The sequence below is a fragment of the Acipenser ruthenus genome, chromosome 22 (genome assembly GCF_902713425.1).
Source record: "Acipenser ruthenus chromosome 22, fAciRut3.2 maternal haplotype, whole genome shotgun sequence".
NCBI classification, from domain to species: Eukaryota; Metazoa; Chordata; class Actinopteri; order Acipenseriformes; family Acipenseridae; genus Acipenser; species Acipenser ruthenus.
In genome coordinates, this window is record NC_081210.1 from 19,442,017 (window position 1) to 19,466,579 (window position 24,563).

Consider the following 24,563-nt stretch of genomic DNA (forward strand, 5'->3'; position numbering starts at 1 on the left):
ATTTTCATAAAAGTTCTGTTGCAAGGAGTTACTAATTCCTTGTTGCACCAACGAGAATCTACTTTTGCAACTGCACAGTCTTTTAGAATTTTTACTTTACTTGTCTTAAACCTTTTCAAGATGTAAACAATATTTGTTTACTTGCCTTAAACCTTTTTGAGATGTAAACAAATTAAAAAAAAAAACAAACAGCTTTTTTTTAATTGTCATGAATAAGATACTGTGATTGAAACTACAGTTAAATACAGTAAGTGTGAAATATTTTAATGTTCCAGTTTTCACGCAAGATTAGAAATAAAGCACTCATCCCTGTTTAACCCTTGGGTGCTTAAGTACAATAGAAATCTCAAATACACTGTGTAAGAGAGGATAACTTGTCAAAGTGCATGCAGAAAATAATGGAGTACCACTGGACTACCAAACTTCGCCTTCTCGTTTTTAGTTCACATATTGTCCACTGGGGGCTCCTACTCACATTGTCTGTGCTTATCTATGGCTCCCACGCCCCATTGATTACCCTGTGCAAAGTAGACAAGAAGATCCCATTCAGCTCCTCATCCTGTGTCGTCCTAATAGAATTGGCCAAGTTTATAGTCTCGCTGGGGCTGCTATTTCTCCGAGATCGGCACTCCTTGCACATTGCAGTTTCCTGGAAACACGTTGTCCCCTACGCAGTCCCAGCCTTGCTCTACGCAGTCAACAATAACTTGGTGGTTTTCATGCAGGTCCACATGGACCCCAGCACCTTCCAGGTCCTGAGCAACTTGAAGATTGCCTCCACTGCACTCCTTTATAGCGCCGCCTTGAGAAAACGGCTTAATCACAGGCAGTGGTTGTCGCTGGCTTTGCTGATGGCAACAGGGATATGCCACACATATAGCAGCATGGGCACACCCAAGCAGAAGGTGGATGAAGCCATACCTGGAACACAGTTTCACATCACTGCCCTGGGCCTGCTACTATTGCTTGTGTACTGCATTGTGTCTGGCTTGGCTGCTGTCTACACAGAGCTCATCCTTAAGACTCAGAGACTGCCTCTGAACCTGCAGAACCTCTTCCTCTATTTCTTCGGGATTGTAGTGAACTCGGGCGCCCACCTCGCCAGTGCCGAGGTCAGCAGTGGCTTTTTCGATGGTTACTCATGGTGGGTGGGGGTAATCGTGGTTACCCAAGCTCTGAACGGGTTGCTCATATCTGTCGTCATGAAGCACAGCAGCAACATCACCCGTCTCTTTGTCATCTCCTGCTCCATGCTGGTCAACGCTGTTTACTCTGTTGCACTGTTTAACCTGCAGCTTACTCCACTCTTCTTTGTTTCCGTTTTCTTTATTGCAATGGCCATTCACTTATACTACCATGTGTAAAATGTACGGGTTACGGTATTATTCCTTCTGAACAATAAGGACATTTTTTATTTTGTATTGAATTTGGTCACTAGGGAAGAAATAGTGAGCATCAGTCTGCTGGTTAATGTTTTGAATCCCGTCTGAGCTACATCAAGACCACTAAGGGCAACACACATTTGACCACCGTTTGGCCAGTCAGCTGCCAAGAAACCACCGATAGCAGCATGTGGCTATAACTGATCTACAATATCTGAATAAGTTAAGGACAACTGAATAGTTGTGATGCAGACAATTGACTAAATGTAAGCTGCATTTCTTTGTTTTTGATGCAACTAGGATTTTTTTTTCATTATTATTATTATTATTATTATTATTATTATTATTATTATTATTATTTCAATTGATTGTTTCTTGGTGCTTTACATCATGTATGTATTTTGCTGTGAAACTTGCATGGGTCTTCTTTTGTTCTATTTGAATTTCCACAGGTTGTCTTTGATGCATTGCAGTTCTTGCACAATGTTACCTTCTGCCTAGCTACCATTTACCAACAGCATGTATAAATTGTGCTGTCTTGAGAAAAAAAGGTCAACGTTTATTTGTCACTGATGTACTTTGTGGATTTAGATGGGAACGTGATTTTATTTTCTCCACTGTTGCCATTATTACAATCTGTAACAGCCTGTGACTGTATAGGGGTAACAGTAATGTAACAGTAACTACCTCGTGTCACTTAAGGTAGTGTTCTCCAACCCCCTGTCTTCATAAACCTTGCCTTCTTTTTACATATTCTTAGTTTATCACGTTTTAATCTCATTGGGATAATTATAAAATTGCCACGAAATAATGTCTTCGTTCACACTTATTCCCCTATGTACAGAACAGTTGGAGGTCACTGGTGCTCTGTTCTTAATGCATATATTACACCTGTTTCTCTGTTCAATAAAGTGACCTTTACAAACATCTTTGTATTAAATGTGATCTATTTAACTGTTAAACCCCAACACCATGCAAAGTGTTAAACCATCAGGGGATTTCAATCTTTGTGCTCTTTTTCTGTTTGCAAATTGACCATAGGAGCTGTTTAATTTGCTCTGCGAAGTGAGGTAGGATTCACTGGGACATTGTGAATGGTCCTTTGCTCTCTCATACACATGCCAGCTGGGGGAGAATAGTTCTCTTAGCAGTTAAATTTTTTATATATATATAATTGGGATATTTACATTTCTTTGCAATATTTATTTATACTTATTATATATTTTTTAAATACCATTGCAAGATGTTAATTGTTTGAGAAAGTATCTAAAATAGAAAAAGAACTGCAAGAAGAGGCATTGGCAGAAATAGAGAAGCTACTGTTACAGGTCATCCTTTGGAGAAGGATCCTTTCAGAACTGGAAAGAACAGATTTATTTCTTTCTATATTGTTTACTACAATGAACATACCAGCTGCTTCTTAGTACATATTGACCTGATAGACAGGAATATAGCTTTAGTGTTGCATATGAAAAAAGTTAGTGTATAACCAGTGCTTTAGCATTACAATAAAGCTAACGAGAGGTAACAACACATTTTAAAGGGTCGGTATCGCTGCTGTGAGATTGTCATCCCAACAGCACTTTGGGGCTGATGATGATTTGATTTGCTATTGTGTCCTTGCTGTTACACTAAGCTGTGATTCTTGAGAAAGTTGCTGTTGTTTGTTCTCCCTTGACATCCTGACAGGCAGACTCCTGAGTGATTTGAATCCGCAATGCTGCGATCCTTCATCTTAGTTTGCGGCAGTATCTTGCCGACGACGCTGGGAGCCTCCGAGAACTTTCTTCACAGACAGCGCATCTCTGAGCTCTGCAAGTGCTAAAAGATGCACAGAAAACAGGTTTATTAATCGGTGCTTCTCTGGTGGCGCCTATTGAAATGTACGTACCGCTATGGCCAAAACTTTTGCATCACCCTATAGAATTAACTGAGATCTGCTGAATAATGTTACATTAACATATTGAATTACATACTGCTTTGTAAAATTGTACAACTGTAACACTAAGAAAGACTAAGCAGATACATTTGTGTAAAATCAGATTATGCCCAACCTCAATAAAAATAAAATAATAAAAAAAGTAAATAGGAAGCTAAGGGTCTATGGTAAGGTAGTTATCATGTTCAGAAATATTAAGAGAAGCTTGGATACAATAAAGGCATTTTCAATGATGATCTTAAAAATGGGTTGTGCTTGCTTATATATATATTTTTACTAGTAATATATATATATATATATATATATATATATATATATATATATATATATATATATATATATATATATATATATATATATTAAATTGGGACACACAAAAATATGAACTGTTTGGATATTGATGAGCGTCAGACTTTTGGCCAAAGTCTGCCATTTTGACTTAATCAGTAACTAAGTTGTAAGAGAGGTCTACCGAACGATATACTTCTAATACAAACACAGTTATCAGAGAACATTGTAATATAAAAACAAAGTCTACCTCAGGTAATGTAAACAAACTGGTTAGCCAACAATTTCTGACGAAGCAGAAGGATAAATAATGGCAAAATGTAGTAAGCTGTCACACACGGATAATACTTCAGTGTAAAATGTAACGTGATTGTGGAGCACTACAGCTTTAAATAGAGATACCATGTTAAATGTATGAAATTGCTGTAATAAATGTCGCTGGTCCCACCATCATGTAGCTGTGCATTCTCCGCCTCTAGCTGCTGGTTGCGTGCAGACAGGTAAATAGCATCCTGGATGGCTTCCCTCAGCACAGTCCGATAGCGGCGGTCCAGGGCGTCTTTCTGTTCCTCAAACACCTCACGGAAAGCACGGAAAACCTGCCAACAAGCAGTATGGTAGTGTACATTAACGCTTCAGGCCTCTAGGGGGAGCTGCCTCCTAAGAAACGCCAAATTAAATTGTAAAACAGTGCGAGAATGATTCCAGGAAATTGCGCTTTTCAAAAATAATTCTATTTAATCTAAATGGAACATGAGTAATCCCCTGAAGGGATTTTGATATTACTTTGAAAATATGAAATAAATAAATCTTATGTGTGTCAGTTTCACTCTCAATGCTATATCCCCAGTTGCGTAAACTGTCTGTATTCATCCTACTTTATATAATAAAAATCAAATTCAAGTGTTACTTGCATACGTCTATAATTAAAGTGGGGGTGTATGTTTGATAAATGCCTATTTTGGTTTCAGTTAAGTCCATCTTATTTTCAAATACCGTACCCACACTGATACATATCAGTGTTAATACAGTGATGATGCATCCTCGCTCAGCACTCACTAAAATATATCTTGGTACGAAAGAATATTATTTACTTTAACAACGTCAGTGGAAATGCTCAAAGTAATACATTTTGTCACTGCCCACACTTGCCTAGCTTTGAAAGGAATTCATAAGAACTATAACTAACTATTTGTCTCCTTTTCAATTTGATTGTAGCCTTATTCAACATTTCACACTTTATCCCCACCAGTGCCTCTTTCTCAGAAACAGCCATCTCTCATCTTAGGTAATCCTTTTAACCATCTGCATAATGATCTTAACTAGTATGGTAATGCAAGAACCATACGAAAGGCTACTCTTAGTAACATGTATAATGTAATGGGTATATAAAATAAGTACTTGCTAGTAAGTGTCAACTATTTCAAGTTTTACCACATGCAGGCCCTGATGGGAACCTGACCTCAGTGTACTCTGACCTGCAGGCTCTGTGCTCGGTGATAGTCCAGCTCCTCAGAGTATCTCCTGTGCAACTTCTCCAGGTCTCGCTCAGCCTCGCACTTCTCCCTCCGCAGGACTTCCAGCTGAAGAACCAGGACCTCCGTCTCCTTCTGCAGCCGCCAGATCTCTCTCGCAGGCTCCCCTTCACACTGGAACCACAACATAAGAACCATCAACCTAGAACTGCAGCTCTATCTCTATCACCCTTCAGTCTCACACTGAACTGCAGCTCTATCTCAATCACCCTTCAGTCTCATACTGAACTGCAGCTCTATCTCAATCACCCTTCAGTCTCACACTGAACTGCCAGTACCCTGAACAGAGACTTCCCAGACCGGGCCTTGCCTCCGTGGTTTAGTAGCTTGGTAACATCTGTAGGTTCGGCAGGTGAAAAGAGGCAATTGGTTTGACAGCGAGAATATAGCTCTCCTGTTGATTTTCAAGTTCTCCTGATCAGTAAATCGGTTGCATTTCAAATTAAGCAGTAAAACAGGGGTATAATAACCACAACAAAAAAAAATGCTGTACCCATGTCAAGCAGTTCTCTTTCTCCCACTTGTTGTTTGAAGGAGCTATAATGCCAGGTGAATCAATTACAAATAAAATAACATTACATACATTTTAATAGGTTTCTCCTTCTCATCAACAAGTTCAGTTTACTTTTTCTCACCTCCTCAGCCTGCAGCTCCTCTTCCATCTTCAGAAGCTCCCCCTGTATGAGGGTGGCGTGTTCCTCCTTCAGTCTCTTCCTTCTGTTTAGGGCCATGGTATATTCCAGCTCCAAGGCAGCAAGCTGGGAACTACCATCTTTTGCCTGCTGTGGGGGGGGGGGGGGGGGGGGAGCTAACAACTTATTTAAAGATTACATTTTTTTTCCAACAGTTGAAAATGAAATGCAATGTGTAAAACACAGTAAATTCATTGCAGAAACATGAAAGAACCTTGTATGGTAAACATTTATAAGGAATATTGGACTTGGTTCAGACTGAGAGCACTCATACCATAGATGGCAGGAGGATGTACATCTCACCATGGCAACCCCTGGGGTGGCAGTGTGTTGACTTGTTTGCTTCAAACTCCTCTGCTCCTGCCCAATCGCTTCCTTCAGCTGTTGAATTCTGCTCAGTCGCTTCTGGTTCAGGTCCACGCTCACTTTTCCACCTACAAGTGGAATATATATCCAGGGCTTAGACACCTGTCATAGAACTGTCAATAGGGTGTAGGCCCCCCATGGTATTCTAATGGTATTCCATTGGTAAAGGGTACCTCTAAGAAGTTCCTCCATCTCTGTCCTGAGCTGCTCCTGTAGTTGCTGGATCTTCAGTTGGGTGTCACGGTTCTGGGGGGTGGGGTCTGGTTTCTCAGAGTGGGACGGACTGGGTTGGCCCAACAGCAAGCCCTGTAAGATCAGAAATACTAACAGAATTGATGTTGCCTGCCAGGCTGTTTACCAAATACATTACCTGACAAATATCACCAGAAAATTGTATTTTAAAATCTACAAAAACAAGTTCGTTTTGTACTGAATTGGTTTAAACAGTTTAATGGTATGCGATCTGCAACTGCGATTGAGTTGAAAAGGTTTTGAAATCGCGTTTGTTTTCTACCAGCAAGAAAACATGAACACAATTTGAACAGAATGAGCTTTGAATAGGCACTGAGATAATAATAAACTACGGTTCATTTTTTGGAAGAAGCGGTATTGATTATTTGTCAGATCGGTCCGTAATCGCTGGTAATTGATTATGTGGAACGTGTTATTGAGATTGCATGTCAATGAAAACAGGGACTGTGCATTATCCTTCACTGGGGGAGTAGTTCTTTAAAAATCTGATTATTTTGTTCTCTTTGTGATGAGTTGAGATATTACTTCTAGCTTGCTGATTTTCCAGCCACAGTCATTTAATATGTACAGTTCTGTCTTGTTATTTAGCAATTCAATAATTCATGAATCTGGTTAATTCTAGGTCATACATTGTACCTGTATAATACTTGCCTAAGGAGCCTTTACCAATTCACTATCCTCTATAGTGCTACACTTTGCTATACCTTTACATGTGTATGCTCTTGTAAACTTTAGTAAACTCTAGTCGTTATTTATACCTGAACTCCCCATGTAGATTAGACCAGTTCCACCCCCTGCATGCAGTCTCAGCAGGCACACTGCTTGAGAAACTCCCATGCTGTATAACAGTAATACCAACCCGCGCAGCGAGGCGGATTCTTCTATTGGCTTCAATCTCTTTTGATCTCGCTTTCTTCTTTTCCCATTCCTGGTTCTTCACAATCTGAAAAGAAGATTACATAAAAACATATTTATGTCATTTTCTTCTCCACCAGACAGTATGCCTCCCACAAGTAACATCAAAGAGAATAATCATCCGTTCCTATTCTGTACTGTATAGAGCTTTTCATCACCAGGGCCAGTGTTATCTGGAGACTTGTATAAAGGATACCTGCCAAAACAGGTTGTTATTTTATCAGGTACACAATATCTTGTCCTGTTCACATATATCACAACCCATTTGCAAAAATGTCTTCTGAATTTATATATCAGGCCCTGATATTCATGTGATAGAATTTCTTTGTAGCAGACTGTTTGTATCAAATCGCTTGTATATTAAGATTTGCTATACTGTTTAATTCATTTTATTAAACCATATATTATCATTCCAAAAATGTAGCAGTATAGGGTGCTGGTTTTCAAAAATAAAGAAAAGGCGAGTGCAAAGAGTTAGTAACAGAGGTTTCCAGGCCTCTCGTCTTTGCTCATCCCAACCTGCAAAGCCTTAATCAGCTCCCCTAGCTGGTTGACACCCTCTCCCCCTGACTCTCCCGCAGACACAATCCTAGACCTCTGCTCTCTGATGTGGGCTCGCAGGCTCTGGGCTGCCTCCTTAGGGCTCCAGTGGCCAGGGGACACCTTCATCCTGAGACCCCTCACCACCTGAGCCAGGGACAGCGCCCAGGGGACCTCCTCATCAATAAGGCCTGCAGCACAGAAAAAAATACATGGGAAAGTTGAGGAAAAAATGGAAGATTTGCATTTAAGAAGAATGTAAAGAAACAGCTAAGATACAGGTAGGATCAGTTCAATTGAAAGTGTAGAGGCATATTTGTTTAAAGGAATAAAACAACTCTAAACATATTTAGAAACCCCCTTCCCTCGGATTACATTTTAAAACCTATGATGATACTGTAACTGTGTGCAAGTGTATAAATGATAGTATTTACTGGTACAGTATAAAAGCCACTATAACAATAGTACCACCATCACTAAAATATAATACGAGTGTTATTCACAAGAAGCAGCTCAATTGTTGGTTTCTTGCTAGTTTTAGACAAGAAAAATATTCACTGATTCATTTGCACAGGCTTGAAAACAGAGCCCTCTGAGTTGTGTCCTGCTAGTTTTATATCATTAACATTATTCAGGGCAAACAGAACTATAAGAATGGCAGGGTTTGACAGCCTCAGCATGTAATTCCTGTTATTCTGACCTGGATGAGCCTACCTTCCACTTGTATGCAGTACAGGAGGACTGTATAACTGTTCCCTTCCAGTCCTTGATACAGCAGCATGGGCAGCAGTCCATGGACAGGCATTGAGTCGCTGTCTTTTAATTCCATTACTGTCAGCAAGGGGTTAGCACTGCATAGAAAGAATGAGCAATGTACTGCAGTCATACACCTTGGAGTCTGATCTGCTCTCAGAAGCTATGTAGGGTTGGGTATGGTCCTTGGGAAAGGGTGTCCTGAACCAATGGAAACAGCATATATTATAGAGTTCAGCAGTGGCCCAGGACTCCAGAATCACTGGCTCGTCATGGTGCTGTGCATTTGGAGGTGCTGAAGGACTTTCTTTGAAATCAGGGAGTACTCACATTGACCTGGAACCTACAGGCTCAGATGATATGAGTGAATTCTTCTACAAAGAAAACTGACTACAGTTCAGTATTAGAGCAACAGAACTCGTAGCCGCTCAGAATTGGTTGCTAACATGATAAAAGGTTAAGGACTTGGTGTCTGTTTTTTTATTTCTCTGTCGGATGTTCTATACTGTGAATAAAGTTTGATGGAAAGACCATTTAGAATAAACATAAATCTTTAACATCATCCATAACTTCAAACTATCTTTATAGGATGTAAACAAACCTCACCTGATCTTAAAATTAGAATGCGCAAAACACAAACCTCTGGAAAATGTATTGGGCAACACTAAGTTACGTATAGTTGAACATATTAAAGTATATAGAACTTGCACATAGCATGCAGAATTTGTGTGCTTGGGAAGTTAGAACAAGTTCTAATTTTCTTCACACTTGCGTGGCAAATGTAATTTCATTCATATCACCCTGCCTACCCGTTCAAATCCTCCTTCCGCGCTCCCCCAGTGAGATCAAAGCAGTGCAGCCTGGATCTGCAATACGCAGAGCTGCCACCAGGGGTCTCCTGTCTCTGCTCCACAGTGAGAGAAAACAACGAGCTGCATCTAAACAAGGACAGAAAAAATAACTGCTGCAGTTTTGCTAAGCAATTAGCAGACTGAAATTTATTTCGTAAAGGAATAACAAAACACCTGGTCATTGCTTTATTTTTTCATTAAAAACGATGTCAATTCAGTAAAAATACTAATGACAATTTAATTCCTAGGATAAAGTGTTGATTATATAATTAAGAATGGTTACTTCATACGAATTCAATATGAATTCAAGAATAGCACATTTTAAAACTACACATCATATCAATGTGTTGCGATATTACAACAAAGTTGTAAATTGATATTACCCCATAGCGCAGTACGTAATTCAATATGTTAATGTGCATTATTCAGCAGGTTTCATTCAACTTTGGCAATAACTTTATATATTTTTTTGTTTTTACTACAGCACTCCTGTTTCCCTTTCACACTAACCTGCTGATGAGGTTTCCAGCTATCTTCTGTGTTTCCACCCCCTCCAGGTACAGACTGAAGGCTTCTTCAGCAGTGAATACTGCAATTTCACTCAAATCATCTACAACTCTAGAAAAGCACAGGATAAGTCCTGAAGCCAAAATGACCGTCTCATTCCCCACACTCACTCAGTGGCTATTACAGTGCTGTAAAATAATGTAATAAAACCCTGCTTTATCCTGGTGGAGTACAGGCTAATCAAATCGACCCCCAAGTCAAGTAGACAAATGCTGAGCACTGATGAAGGCAGCCACTTGTCTACCTCAGAATAGAGTACAGAGGACAGTGCTTCATACGGTTTTAATTATTATTAAGAAGGTTGTTAAAAATATCATCTTCATACCAAGCATGTGTTTATATTCTAAAACAGTGCTTACATATGGTATCCATTCCCCCCTGGTGTTGCATGTAGTTGGAAGAGGGTGGCTGTTTAGTTCAGAGCATGACAGTGACCAGAAAGCCAAAGGAGGGAGGATGCTTGTGTGGCTACAGATAGAACTACCTTAGGCTTTGTTGGATTACCGGTTTGTTTACATTTAGGTTAAACTATGAAATAATTCAGTAAGCAGTCACCCAGGAATCATATTATAGTGTAATACTGAACAATGATATCAGCTTCATGCTGCTGATATCAGCAGCAGTGTGGAGTAGTGGTTAGGGCTCTGGACTCTTGACTGGAGAGTTGTGGGTTCAATCCCAGGTGGGGGACAGTGCTGCTGTATCCTTGAGCAAGGTACTTTACCTAGTACTTTACCTAGATTGCTCCAGTAAAAACCCAACTGTATAAATGGTATGTAAAAATAATGTGATATCTTGTAACAATTGTAAGATGCCCTGGATAAGGGTGTCTGGTAAGAAATTGATAACAATGGAAATGGCAGCTTTCCTTTTCAAAGTCTTTTCTTTTTTTTTTTTAACAAAATCTGTTTTTCTAAATCTGATGCAATCACCCTCCGAAAAGCTAGAAAAGGGTTGGGAGAGGCTTAGAAGCTGCTGCGTCTTTAGGACGAAAAAAAAAACAACATGGCCTGTCCTTTTTGGACACCATTGCATCATGTTTTCTGGGATGCTTTCCAAAATAGGACTAATGAAAAGGTAGTAGCTGGAGGCAGTTGAAAGTGGAAGTTGGGACATTAATAGACTGGCCTAGGGTATTTCCATTGATGCATCATTGTATTGCAACATTTTAAACATGGTATGATTAAGTAATTGTGTGGTTGCTATTAGACACTTACATCCCCAGCACTGGATGTGTCACTGCCTTGAGATCCTGGCTGTTTGGATTTAGTAGGTCTACTGCTGTGTCATCTGGGTAAAACTGCACAACATTATACACATTAAACCGAGAGTTAGATAAGATTTTCTACCATTTCTTTTCTCCAAATGTATTTTTTTCAGGGTAGTCAGTTATGATCTGACCAAGCAGGCAGAACATAAACACAAACATCAACAAATCCTCTTCTGTACCTCATCCAGATAAAACACCATGACATCAAAGCCAATATTAAAGACCAGCTTGCTTCGGGTATGCAATACGACAGTATTCTTCTCCTTGTTAAGATTCACTGTGTGTATTATTTTCTGTTTCATCACATTCTGGTGACTTAAAAATTCTCAAACATATCTTATCTCTAGGCTCAGCTGGTACATCAGAGTGTAACCGTTAGCCTGTCCCCCTGCAACACTGCATCTAATGGTAGGGGTAGCATTTTTCAGGGGGACAGGTTAATGGTGTACCAGCTCTACTTGGAGATTAGATGTGTTTGAGAACCCGTTTGAAGCCACAGGGGTGCTTTACGTGTTTTGAGTCCTTAGGATGTGACGACTGAAAATGAGATATAAAGTGATTCTAAACAAGAAGACGAGTACTTTAAGAAACTTGTGCTATTTCATATTTATTTAGGCAGACCACAACAAGTAATTAAAAACATTATACCATCATTAAATATGGACATTTTCTGTGTCATAACCATCGATTCTATACTCCAGTTCCTTCACAGATTACTAATTTGTTAGATTACTAAAAAGTTGGTCAAACTAAATGCTCTTTTGCTGCTTTCTTTAGCTGCACCTGCTAACCAAGAAACTATCACTAGCCCTCTGTAAAGGTCTTTACCATTTACAGTGCATACCTATGCTTTATTACACTTTGCTATGCTTTTACTATGATACACATCCATAAGGGATATGTGAGGGACAGTACATGTTACAGGTTTTTCTCTATTTAATGTATTTAAGATTTTCTAAATGTATTTAACTATTTTTTTTACCTGTGTAAAGGAAGCTGTAGTAAACCATTCCCGATCTGTCATCTGGTTCATTTCACTGAATAAATCTCCTATCAGCTTTAGATAGAAAAACAAGATAAACAGTCACCAAATTACATTTGATAGTTCAACACTTTAGATTTTTACATACAATTCATAATCAAAATATCCATTCAAGCCATCCATAAAATGTTGACCATTACACAGTATTATTTAATATGGATATTATACTGCAATATGTTTGAAGATTCCAAGAAAATCTGCTTTGATCAGGCTACTCAGTTCTGCTAATGTTGCAGTGCCATTATTTGGCTCTAAAGGATTGTTATGTGATTTTTGTGGGAAACCTGATTATTTGATGCAATAATATTAAACATGGGCCACCCAAGGATAATAAAAATGACATAAGCTACTAACTCCAATTGACAAACATGTACCAGAACTGTCTACTATCTGCAATTAATGCAGAATGAACTCATTATTTGCACAAAGTAACCTAGACTGACCTTTTAACCTTTTACTTCTGGAGGCCTGGGTTTGCTTCCAGCCTAGGTCAAAGGTGAATTGAGTTTGGTAGCTCAACTCACAGCACCACCACACAATTCAACACTATTATCGCCTTTCACATAAGCGGCCATGGGTTTAAAGGTTCATGGGAAATGTAGTTCTGAGAGGTCCATGCTGGTACATGGGAAGCCATCTTGAGGCCGGGAATGCAATTTAAAAGTTTTAAAAAGTGGTCAAAATGTAAAAAAAAATATGTAAACAATACACACACCTTACATAAACAGTTGTAGCAACACAGGGAACATGTAACACAATAAAATAAAAAGGTCCTTATGTGCCCTTTAAATGCCACTGAGAGTGCAGCCCCTTTAAAGAAGGCTTAGGGAATCTTGCAGGATTAATGTGGGGAGCTCTATAGATACATTAAGAGAAACATAGTATTTTATACCTGTTTGACAATCCCGTGTCTGCTTTCACAGCCATGAAGGAAACGTTGTTTCCCGGAGCTGTGTGTTCCACTCACCAGCACTGTCGCATTGTACCCAGAGAGCACACGCCCCAGCAGAGGCTGAAGCAATTCAGGGTACAGTGTCTCCTAAAGTAAAGGTTCACAGGAAAACATTGAAAAAAAACATGTATCTAACTATCCCACTCAATGCCCCAAAGCATGACACTATCACCTAGCTGGTCATTTGAACCTGTGTATCTACACCATCAACCTTGTGAAGAATAGTGTGACGAGGTGCCCTGTCCTTTACATGATGTGCGATATATTATTTGTATTATTATTGTTTTCATTATAATTATTGTTATTTTTCGTTTGTGTATCGATATAGGTGTATTTGATTAATTATTGTGATTGTGATTCTTGTTTGTTTTGGATTGGCAGGGAGGGGGTTCAGTTCCTCCCTGCCAAATACATGTGAGAATGTGGCTGGAGCCATAATGAATTGGGCATTCCAAATTGGGGAGAAAACTGGGGTAAAAACCATTGGCGATGACTAAATTAAAAAAAAAAAATTGACAAGTTCTGATGTTCACTTCTTACCTGCGTGTGGTCTGGGTGCAAAACAGCATCAAATGTAAAGACCAAATCCTGAAAAAGTAAATTAGATTCTAAACCTGGAGCTTTAAAGAAAGAATAAAATGGCAACAATCGAGTCATTTTGCTTTTCCAACACTGGCCTGGATTTTCCACTGGCCTTCGGTGTCTCTTCCAGTCTAGGGCTTTGTTTCAAGCAAGTCCTAAATGATTTCATTCACTCTGAGCCAGTTCAATGAACTCATTAAAATATCTGTACTAGAGCCACTGCTTTACGCCCCCAGATTATTTCTTTTTATCCCATTATATAAACATTATTTACACAAAGCCAAAAAAAACCAAAGTCCCTGCTACTGGCATGTTTAATAAAGTCACCAGCATGCTTAACCTTTGGGCTGTCTCTGAGTCATGAGGCTTGTATAAAAATTACCTGGGGGTGTGCACCACTGAAACTGTGAGTTTATTTAAGATTAGCAGTAGAAAATCTCTAACAAACTCACAATATCAGGGGGAAAGAAATTAGTATTTTATAACTGACCTCATTACAGAAATTGCACCTTGCTCAGGCTTGCTCGGAGACTATCCTACAGAAAAAAACATGCAGGTGATTTTTTAAAAATGAATGTAGAAAAATACATATAAATGATTATCACGAGCACACAGGATAAACAGCTTAAATATATAGGGTCAGTATTCCTTTAAACTGTTTTAATAAAACCCTCCTCCTGAAACTAAGGAATAAAATAACAGTGTGATTATAGCATCAGGGTCTAGTAGCACAGTATCACTCATGCATTTGTACCACTTTAGCATAGTCTTCACAAAACCAGAGCTGCATTTCAATATAAATGTATTTTCTCACCTCCTCCCCTTCTCTGGTATAGACAATGCTCTTCGCATCTTCATCTATAATGAATGGACCCTTGGTGGCTTCATCCCCTTAATCACAATACATCACATTTAAAAGGTCAATTAACAGTAAAGGCATTCCACAGAACAGGCATTGGTATTGAGAACACCAACTATGATAAACATTTCCTTACAAACAATATCATATTCAGTTAAATAATGTGTAAAAGTTATAAAATAATAGATATAAAAATAAGGGTTTCTGTCAGTGTATTGTATATGTACCGTTGAATATCATATACCCATGTTACCAGGGCAACCTTTTCACCATACCTGTTCTCTGTGACAGACCCACTGCTACATGTAGACTTACTTCCGTTGAACTCTGGGAGTTAAACAAAAGAAGTGTGAGAGACTAATTCATAATGAAGATGTACAGGCAGTGAAGGAAATTGAAACACACAATGGTTAAACAAAAATCCTTATTTCTTACCTCCCTTCCTAGACGCTGTTCTGATCAAGACATTGTGTTCACTTTTATAACAAGATAAAATATAAGTTCTTACCTAATCACCTAGCACTAGGTAAAGTTTCCAGTATCCTGTTTAGTTGATATTATACTTACAGAAGAAGCGTCCATTCCTCAAAAAGTGAAGTGTAGGCTTGAACAGTTAAGCTCTAATGAACTCCACAGGACTGATGGAAGGTGCTGGGTTACACAGTGATCTAAAATATTAAGAGCTATTTCTACTGCTGCTCTTCCACTGTGGACTAGGGTTTCAGAAACAAAAGACTCAATTCAATGTAAGCATGTTTAATACATTTTCAATGTCTTTGCTTTTCATTAACTTCAGCACCATTTCCACCATTGTCTCTAATGGTTAAAATGGGTTTAAAATAAATAAATAACAAACACACACAATGGTTATTAGTTTTTATTAATTTCATTAACATCAGTTTACACTCTATTCATTGTAAGTGTTGTGTTCATTATATTATGTTAAAAGGCGTGGTTTCTTATGAGCAAAGTTTGTGTTTTAATGGCAAATTTGACTGTAAAAGTTCAACAAAGAAGTATAAAACTATAAAAAGATGGTATAAACATTAATAAATGTCTTGGCTGAAATACGACATTGGAATAAGCAATTACATGTTATTACATAAAAATGACAGTATATACAGTAATGAACAAAACAGAAAGTCATAGTAAAGAAAAGACAATGGAAATATAGAGGGTGTCCCATAAAGCAGACGTCATAAGCATTGTCAATATTGGTATGAGAAATCAACAAATCAGTTAGAATTTATTAGAATTCCAGTAAATCTTATCCTGTGTATTGATGTCATCCCATCAAGATATAGCTTAGTTCTAAAGTCAATAATAATGTTTAATAGCAGTTCATGAGTACAGTCTTCATTTTTTCTTTATACATTTTGATGTTAGGTGTCTCTTATTATAACAGAAATGATTTTGCGTTGTCTGAGCAACTCGGATTCGCTTTGTGATCCTCTTGTCCAAACTGCACAAGATGACAATAATCAAAAACGTATCAACTAATACATTAACATGGAATTGTCTTCTTTCCAAACAAGGAAACACTTTGAAAAGCCACACATGCAGTGCTGTTAGATGCACGATGTCCCTTCATTGACTTGTCGAAGCAGTTCTCAGTTTCTCCTAGAAGATGCCCTGCTGGTCATCTTCCTCAGGCCACTCCAGGTAGGTATTCTTGCTCATGAGTTTGTGTAGCTTGCAGAACCTGCGAGGGATGCACTCTCTGGGGATAGGTTCCAGGAGCACCAGAATCACAAAGTCATTGTTCTCATCAAAGAAGCTGCTCACAAAATGCTTGCTAATGACAAAGAGGGTCTTTCGGCGTTCCTCGATGGACTCAATTATGTTGTCCATGATCCACTTCCCTGGCAGGAAGTCCCTCTTGTGGAGGCAAAGCTTGAAGGGCTCATTTGTATTCTCCAACTGGGGAACCAAGAAGTTATCAACCCAATCGGAATCACTCTCACTATAGGAAATGAAGGCATCAAATTTAGCATTTAAGTCAGTCGTGGCTTTAACAGTTCTTCTCTTTGCCTGTAACCATTGCCAAGCCATCCTTAGGTACCAGGTGGCGTGTGTTTTGTACCATATGAACCCTAGAATGCAGAGAACTATCAGGGTTCCGCCAGAGATGAGGACCAAGACAAGGGATCTATGACATTCAAGCAAAGAAAGCTGGACATCTTTAACCTTGCTGCCCTTATGATGAGAAGGTGTCTCACAAACATAATCATCTGGCCAGTCTTTCACAAACGCAACTGCACTCATCAAATCAGGTATTTCTGACATAAATTCACATGAACAGGAATACATGTTTCTGCCTGCTTTTAAATACTTCAGGTTTCTAAAACCCAGTAATCTTTCTTTATATCAGTCAGCTTGTTAGTCTCAATGCACAGGACTTCTACATTTGGACAGTTCTGCGCTGGTGGAAGTTCTTGCAAGCCATTGTTTGAAAGGTACAGTTTTTTCACCGTGGGCAGAGTTATATCTAAGACAACAAGTCTATTTTTGCTTAAATCTAAGATTTCTACAGTTGCAGGGAAGTAGTTTTGAATGTGATTTAGCCTCGTGTCAGAAAGATTGAAGATCTGGAACGACTGCTGCCAAGAACAAGACAAAGGGGGTGTGGAGAAGTCATGTTGGCTTAAGTCAAGATGAGGCAGTTTGCTCAGTTTACTAAGTGTGTTGCACAAAGTCTGATAGGACTTGAGATAATTCTTCCGGAGTTTAAGAACTCTGAGTTTAGGATAACCACCAGGACATACTGACTTTGTCATGGCAATGTCTTGCAGTTTGTTTTCTGATAGATCTAGGTACTCCAAGTTTGTCATTTTCTTGCTCCCCTCACAGGGAATTAAAAACAGGTTACAATGAATCACAGTGACATTTCTCAGAGCTTTAAGTGTACGGCCGAGATAGTGAAGTGAATAAAATTTATAAAACTCAACAATTGTCACATTGACAATCCACACTGAAGTCAATATTGGGTACTTTTTATTTTTAAAAGTCCAGTGTCCAATTCCTGTATATTCTGAGTCTTCAATTTCTGAAGAACCTAAAAAGCCACCACCAACATGGTTCACAAATGAATCTGACACGTTGACCTTCTTCAGGATGATCCGTTTGGGATCAGAAGTTTGCAGTTTGGACAGAAAGGCTTGGAGCTCAATAGGTACTTCCTCCAAGTATTTCTCCAGTATTTCAAACGTGGAGGCATTGGCACAGACTGACATTGTATTAAAATCCTTGTCCTCTGTGGTGCACCTGCAGTAGCTCTGTGTCTCCTCATAGGAACAGCTCCACCCTTCTGCTACAGTGTTAAGGCACAGCAGAAGAGAAGAAAGTGTTGCACAGACACTCACCCACATTGTTCTTCTCTGCAAAAGAACAATCCATGAATTGCATTTAAACGTGCAGGGGTTGCCCAGCGTGTTAGACACTTCATTTATACACCAGGGTTCTTAGAGGGACAAAGCAGCAGGGCTGATTCAAATTTTAGGAAAACCTGTTTACCACCAGCTATTTTCAATTCATTTCTGACTTTATGATCAATGACGTTCCTGCAGCCAGAGTATTTTAATATTCACTTCCTGAGGCTGTTACGCTAAAGTAAATACAAATGAAACAGGATGTATTCACAGAGAATTATCACAAAAACTTCTGAATGAAAGAATATTACCATAACACTACCGTTAGCACAGTATTCTGTGTAAATAATTCACTAGTAAAACACTGGCTTCAGTGACTATGTTTTGAGTTGGAAGTTGATTTCTTGTGATTGCTATGAATTGACAATTTAAGATTAGATGCGATTTCCAAGAATATAAAAAATGAAAAAGGCTTCTTTTCAACAGCCAGGTTCCCTTCCCTGGATCCTGTTGACCTATACTGTCCTAAACTGCTTACATAGACTGCTTTCATTTACCCATAATGCACTTTGCATTGCTAGTATTTTTAATTATTCAAACTTTTTTTATAATATATTGATTTATTCTTAAACTGTTTAAACAACTTTACACAAAAAATTTACATTCCTCCTTACATGCTGTATATAGTACATTTTGCTATATAAAACATATACATAAGAAACTTACCAGTACTGTCAGCTCTGCTGTCTTTGAGTGAAATGCAGTATTAGCTACAGCCACACTGTACTTGTCTGCCAATTTTTATAATGACACTTCCCCAGTTTTTTGTGTGTGTGTTTTTTTTCATAACATACAGAGGTGCTCAATCAGAAAGTTTCCAGCACATGTTTTCAATTAGTATGCTAGCTGGCAGTGTGGCCATCTATGAGACCAGCGGTTCTATTTTGCAACCATAGGAAATTTGCACTTTGCAGTCTACAGTCCTTTAAGCACTGTACAGTAAATATCTGTGGTTTTCCATGCTCACATCTGCTTTGCCTTTTAAAGGTGTGCTAAGTAGGCATTTTGTATACTTTATATGTTACTAAATCTTTTTCTAACTTCCAAATCACTTATGTTACTGTATATTTATTATACAAGAAAATCAAGCTGACTGTAATATTAGCTAAACCTCATGCTGAAAATAGTCTCTGCATTTTGGACTTTAAATAATTACATTTAAGGATTATTTTTAATGGTTATTATTTTTATTTTTTTTAAACCTCACAAATAAAAATGCATCTTATAATTATGGTGGAGTTCATTACCTAAATTCAGACAAAATGTATTCAGACCTGATATAGTAATCAGATCTTTTTAAGTGTTTTCATTGATGGTTGTAGAAAAATAATGCACAGATCTGTTTAGTATCCGTTTTCAATAGAAGAAGCATTGCTTTCACAATGCTTTACTACGCTTCTCTATGCGTTTTAAACGTTTGGGATTACATGGCTATAGATTTAGATTGAAAAGGACTGTCCACGTGTGTTGATACAGGTAGAGTAGCACACCACTCAGGTACTTTAAAACAGTCGTCTGTCTTTTTTTACCTCTTTCCAAAAGGAGAAAGGGGTTTTAAAACCAGACATACATTGGTATTGAATGTATACATTTATTTAATATATTATCATGTTCACTAAGCATAGAACAGCTGACTGTGTCTCAGCTACCTGAAGTAACTTTTAAAAGTTCACCATGGCAAATGTACGCTGTCATTTTTCTGTATCCTACAACCTACTATAAAAACTAATACAAGCAAAATTTGACTTCATTTTTATACTTTTTCTGCAGAATGTATTTATTGGAGCATTTAAAGTGGGCACTGACCTGTTTTAGGGAAGCTCTATAGCCAAGGATTTTTTAGGGGAAGCCCCATTAACTGGAACTTTGGAACAGATTCAATCTAAAATTCCATTGCAATTGCGATATAGCACCACTATCACAGAAAGCTGCTTGTGGATTCATAGTTTGCCATGCCAAATCAGAAAATGTGCAAAACAGACTCTTCATTAAAACAAAAAGGGGAATTAATCTGTTACAAAAAAAAAAACATGAAAAACAAACCGGGGGCCCAGAACCCTCCCAATCCCCTACTAAAAAAGCTCCACTTTTTTGCCAGTTTATTTTAGCCGATGAAATTCTCTCAAAACTTTTCTGGCTTCATACAAATTATTTATATCTTAGAGAAAAGGGCTAACCAGGAGGCCCCCGGTTCAAATCCCACCTCAGCCACTGACTCATTGTGTGACCCTGAGCAAGTCACTTAACCTCCTCGTCTTTCGGGTGAGACGTAGTTGTAAGTGACTCTGCAGCTGATGCATAGTTCACACACCTTAGTCTCTGTAAGTCGCCTTGGATAAAGGCGTCTGCTAAATAAACTAATAATAATAATATATTTGTATTTTAAGCAATATAACCGATCATTCTCTAATTGTGTTTACCACCAGCTGAAGAAAGTACTTTATTTATTGTACACGATACAAATGTTCTAACTGCTGCACCACGTTGTTTTGAGCAAATTATAGATCTTAATAATAGAATAATTCATACTGTGGTATATATTGTGCAACTTTAGGGTTCTTTTAAAGTATTTAAAAATCTTTAAAAAAAATACATAAAATTGCTATGCCTTTTTTTCAGCTTTTTGGTGTAGTAAAATATGAAATGCGAAAGTTCAAATCATTGTGTGAAAGGAAGTGTTTAACAGCGCCTGGATACACAATCTTTACACAACAAAAGCACATCAGCTCGGTGTGCAGTACTGGAGTCCTGCACCTTTGTCTGCCCAGTTTCCTCTCTCTCTACCTGCCTATACCCATACGGAAAATAAATATATTTTTTATATATGGAATTATATATTTTTAAAACCTGAAATGTATTTATAATATATTTTCTTAAACATGACATGTTGCTTAAATATATGTATAATATACTATATATGTATTTTGTAAATCAACATATTCACATTTATACATTTTATTTTTCTAAATTATATTCAAAATACATTGTAAAATATGTTGTAAATAAATATATTCACATTAATATATTTAAAAGTGTATGCAGTGTTTTCAAACAATATATTTATATATTGCATATAATGGGAGACTGCGACAGTCTGGCAGCATTAAATTTAAAACAAGGCGGCTTCGTAAGTTTATCCATGTACAGCAGATAAAAACACAGACACTGTGATTTTAATTCAGTAAATAAGTTTATTCTTGATGGAACAAATACGGTCGTTAATCAATCTTTCTGCAGATACCGAAGTGTTACAGATACCTCATAAAAAATAACGGCTAAGCCTAGTATTTAGAAGAAGAAAAAAAAGAGAGGTCAATAACAATCAAGGACACAATAGGCTGTTCATATTTTAAGGCACCTTATATTTAAACTGTATGCCCACCAATATGAAAAAAAGAATGAAATTGTAAAAATGTATTTCCAGTTTATTAGTGTTTTTTTTTACTTTCATAGCTCTATTTTCAGCAACAATTCCATAGCTATTAATGCATTTTTAATTGGAAGCAGCAGTTTTTTGTAACGTCTCATAGTTTCAGAAGAACAATGTTAGCAGGTCTACAGAGAAGCAGCCCAAACACCTGTTGTAATGCAAACAGCCTTTTAGCATGTGTTGAAAGCTTTTCATTTTTGTACTTGAGTGTTTTATATACACTGAATTTTTACAAAATGTTGATATATTCCGTTATGTTTAAAGATAGTAGTTATTTTTAAGTGAAATTGCTGAATTCCATTCCTTTCTTATTTATTTGCTTCATATCTGTTTGGTGGAACACATGCAAAATATGGTGTGTGTCCAGGCACTTTACATTATGTAATATATTGTGAATACATTATATAATACATGTTTAGTAAATATATTGAAAAATACATTTCTAAAAAATACATGGACAATATAATTGATATATGGTTACCTGAAATTATATTTTAAATATATTTAAAATATGTTTAAGCAAATACATTGTAAATATATTTTCCATATGATGAAAACGGGCCAATTTTGTAATATGTTAAATATATTTTATATAACGTTACATACATAACATATATTTTTCCATATATTTTATCATTCCCAAAGACTATGAGTTTTATATGAATAATTTACAAAAATATATTTAAAATATATATATTTTTTTAGTATGGGTATGCTGACTCTTTTCCTTCCTCCTATTGTCCTTCATTATGATCTTTTTCAGAGCAATTCCTAACAATGTGTCCCTCGCTACCAATAGTACGGACGCTTCATTACATCCGTGGTTGCAAAAATGATGTACTGAGTTTCCTCTATTTTAAATTTGAGAGCTACATTTGGTTTTCCGTTCACATCTTTTAAAATCATATTGACTTGTCTGCGAAATGAAAAAAATATGCTATAGCTTACAGCCAAGCGGGATTCTCTTGGGACTTGAAACAATCTGGCCATATCGAGAAAGTGCATTCTCTATTAGTTTTTTTTTAAAAAAGGAGGAACATTTGAAAGAATGACTTTTCTGGAAGGTAAAGCCAACAGTAACACTGTAACAAAGGTATCATTTAACACAGTTCCATTCTCCACAACTTTAGAAACAAGATCAATCTCGCTCCGAAAAGCTACAATTGATCTGTTCGTTCTAGACTCAGATTTAATGTTGTCACACCCAACAACTTCTCCTAATGCCAAAACACACTGCTCTAAAGAAGCAAGCCCCTCCGCCACTATCTTCACCCCATGATGGCAGCTTAACGTTTCAAAAGAAAAGTTTAGGGGAGCTCCCCTTCCCCTTGAATTGGCCATGCTGACCTAAAGCTGACAAAGTCAGCTTACTTTTAGCTGTCAAACAAAAACAAAAGGCTTTAACACTCAAGTATCACAAATAAATAAATAAATATATAAACATAAAATAGAAAAAAAGACGCTCACCTAATCGCACCAAAAACCTCTCCACTCTCACAGCAGCACTCCCAGCATGCACCACTATGCAAGATAGATAGATAGATAGATAGATAATTTGTACAACATTTTGTTCAGAAAATTATTTTGGTCAACAACAGTGGTGTTTGGATAACAGTTTGTAAAGGATTATAGTTGCTTAATTCCTTTGATTTTGTTCATTGATATATGGAATCACCCACCCAAATAACATGCAAAAAAAATATCTGCAAATCTTTAGCAAGAGCAAAGAACAGGGTTAGCCTTGGAACGGGAATATTTAGTAATACTTTAAATGATCAGATTTGTCTCTTCCAATTTCCAAAAGTCAACCCTCCAAGTTAACCCCCACGTTTTGGAACTCCCTGAAACACAAAGCAACTTTCAGATAGCGTTTTCCATCCATGCTCTCCGGTTTCTATCAGTTTAAGTGGCGCCCTTATTTAGTGATATGGAAATCTGAAGGCTATGGGACTGATTTGCTGGTAAGTCAATTTGCGTGAAAGTTAACCATGGCATTCTCCAGGCCCTTCTTTAAATTAAAATGCTACTGAAAGTATTACTGTCAATATATCAGTGATTTACTGATATAAAATTAAATCCACCAGCATCATTTTCACAATTAAAATCTGAAAGCTGACTTTGCAAACTTTACAGTAGGGGTGTGCAGAGTAACATGTATACGTAAATGAGTATCTGTAACAAGTGTGATGTTTTATGAGTATGCTCTTACTCAATAAATCATAACATAAATAACATTAAAGCACTGTGACCATTTAAGGAGTGCTAGAAATGTTGAAAAGGCGCCCATGCTTTTAGCACATTAACCTTATATTTCACGGGGCGTGAGCTGGGTTGAAGAGTAAGGCAGAAGAAGCAGCAAGGAGCTGTTAGTAGGACAGAAGGTGGTCACTGACTGAGGGCGACGATGCCGACACATCCCAGGGGTAGGAGGACCCAGCAACCGAAATGAGATAGACAAGATGATCGCTGACTGAGGGCGACGATGCCGACACATCTCAGGGGCGAAGGACCCAGCAATCGAGGACGGGATAGAAAAGAGGTCGCTGACTGAGGGCGACGATGCCGACACATCCCAGGGGCAGAGGACCCAGCAACCGAAAACACTAATGAGGGTTATGACTCGAAAAGCCGCCCCTCGAGAGGAGATTGGAGAGGTACCCAGCATCTGAGACTTCTGTAAGAGGTGCTCGTAAAACCCCTGATAGGCCGAGACGTCACGCTGCCTGGGACCTGAAATAAGGACAAAGCATAGAGGTTAGTATAGGACTCAGCACGAATGACCACGTCCTGAAAGAGAGGCAGAATAGAACAGAGCCTCGAGTAAGGCAAGATGAGCGCAGGAGCTGCGACAGGACAGAGTTTGGCCGGGGGTCCGCTCTGACTCACATGGTGAGAACCCCCCTGAAGGTAAGGGAGGCGG

At 38.0% G+C, this 24,563-nt stretch overlaps 2 protein-coding genes and 1 pseudogene across 2 annotated transcripts; 1 reads left to right on the forward strand and 2 right to left on the reverse strand.

Annotated features, from left to right (window-relative positions):
- Positions 1-386: 386 nt before the first annotated feature.
- Positions 387-2,309, forward strand: LOC117431168 (probable UDP-sugar transporter protein SLC35A4). Its single transcript, XM_034051857.3, has one exon. The coding sequence runs from the start codon at positions 387-389 to the stop codon at positions 1,362-1,364; it is 978 nt and encodes a 325-aa protein (XP_033907748.3). The 3' UTR covers positions 1,365-2,309.
- Positions 2,310-6,027: 3,718 nt separating this feature from the next.
- Positions 6,028-15,367, reverse strand: LOC131699531 (kinesin-like protein unc-104). Its single transcript, XM_058996615.1, has 13 exons — positions 15,353-15,367; positions 15,061-15,112; positions 14,741-14,817; positions 13,360-13,431; positions 11,298-11,380; positions 10,024-10,131; positions 9,472-9,600; positions 8,624-8,760; positions 7,889-8,100; positions 7,314-7,397; positions 6,376-6,508; positions 6,133-6,270; positions 6,028-6,050 (listed from the first exon to the last, which is right to left on the reverse strand). Exons 1-13 carry the CDS (start codon positions 15,365-15,367, stop codon positions 6,028-6,030), a joined length of 1,263 nt encoding a protein of 420 aa, XP_058852598.1.
- A 465-nt stretch (positions 15,368-15,832) lies between these two features.
- On the reverse strand, positions 15,833-23,149 carry LOC131699437 (toll-like receptor 2 type-2; annotated as a pseudogene).
- Between the last annotated feature and the right edge of the window lie 1,414 nt (positions 23,150-24,563).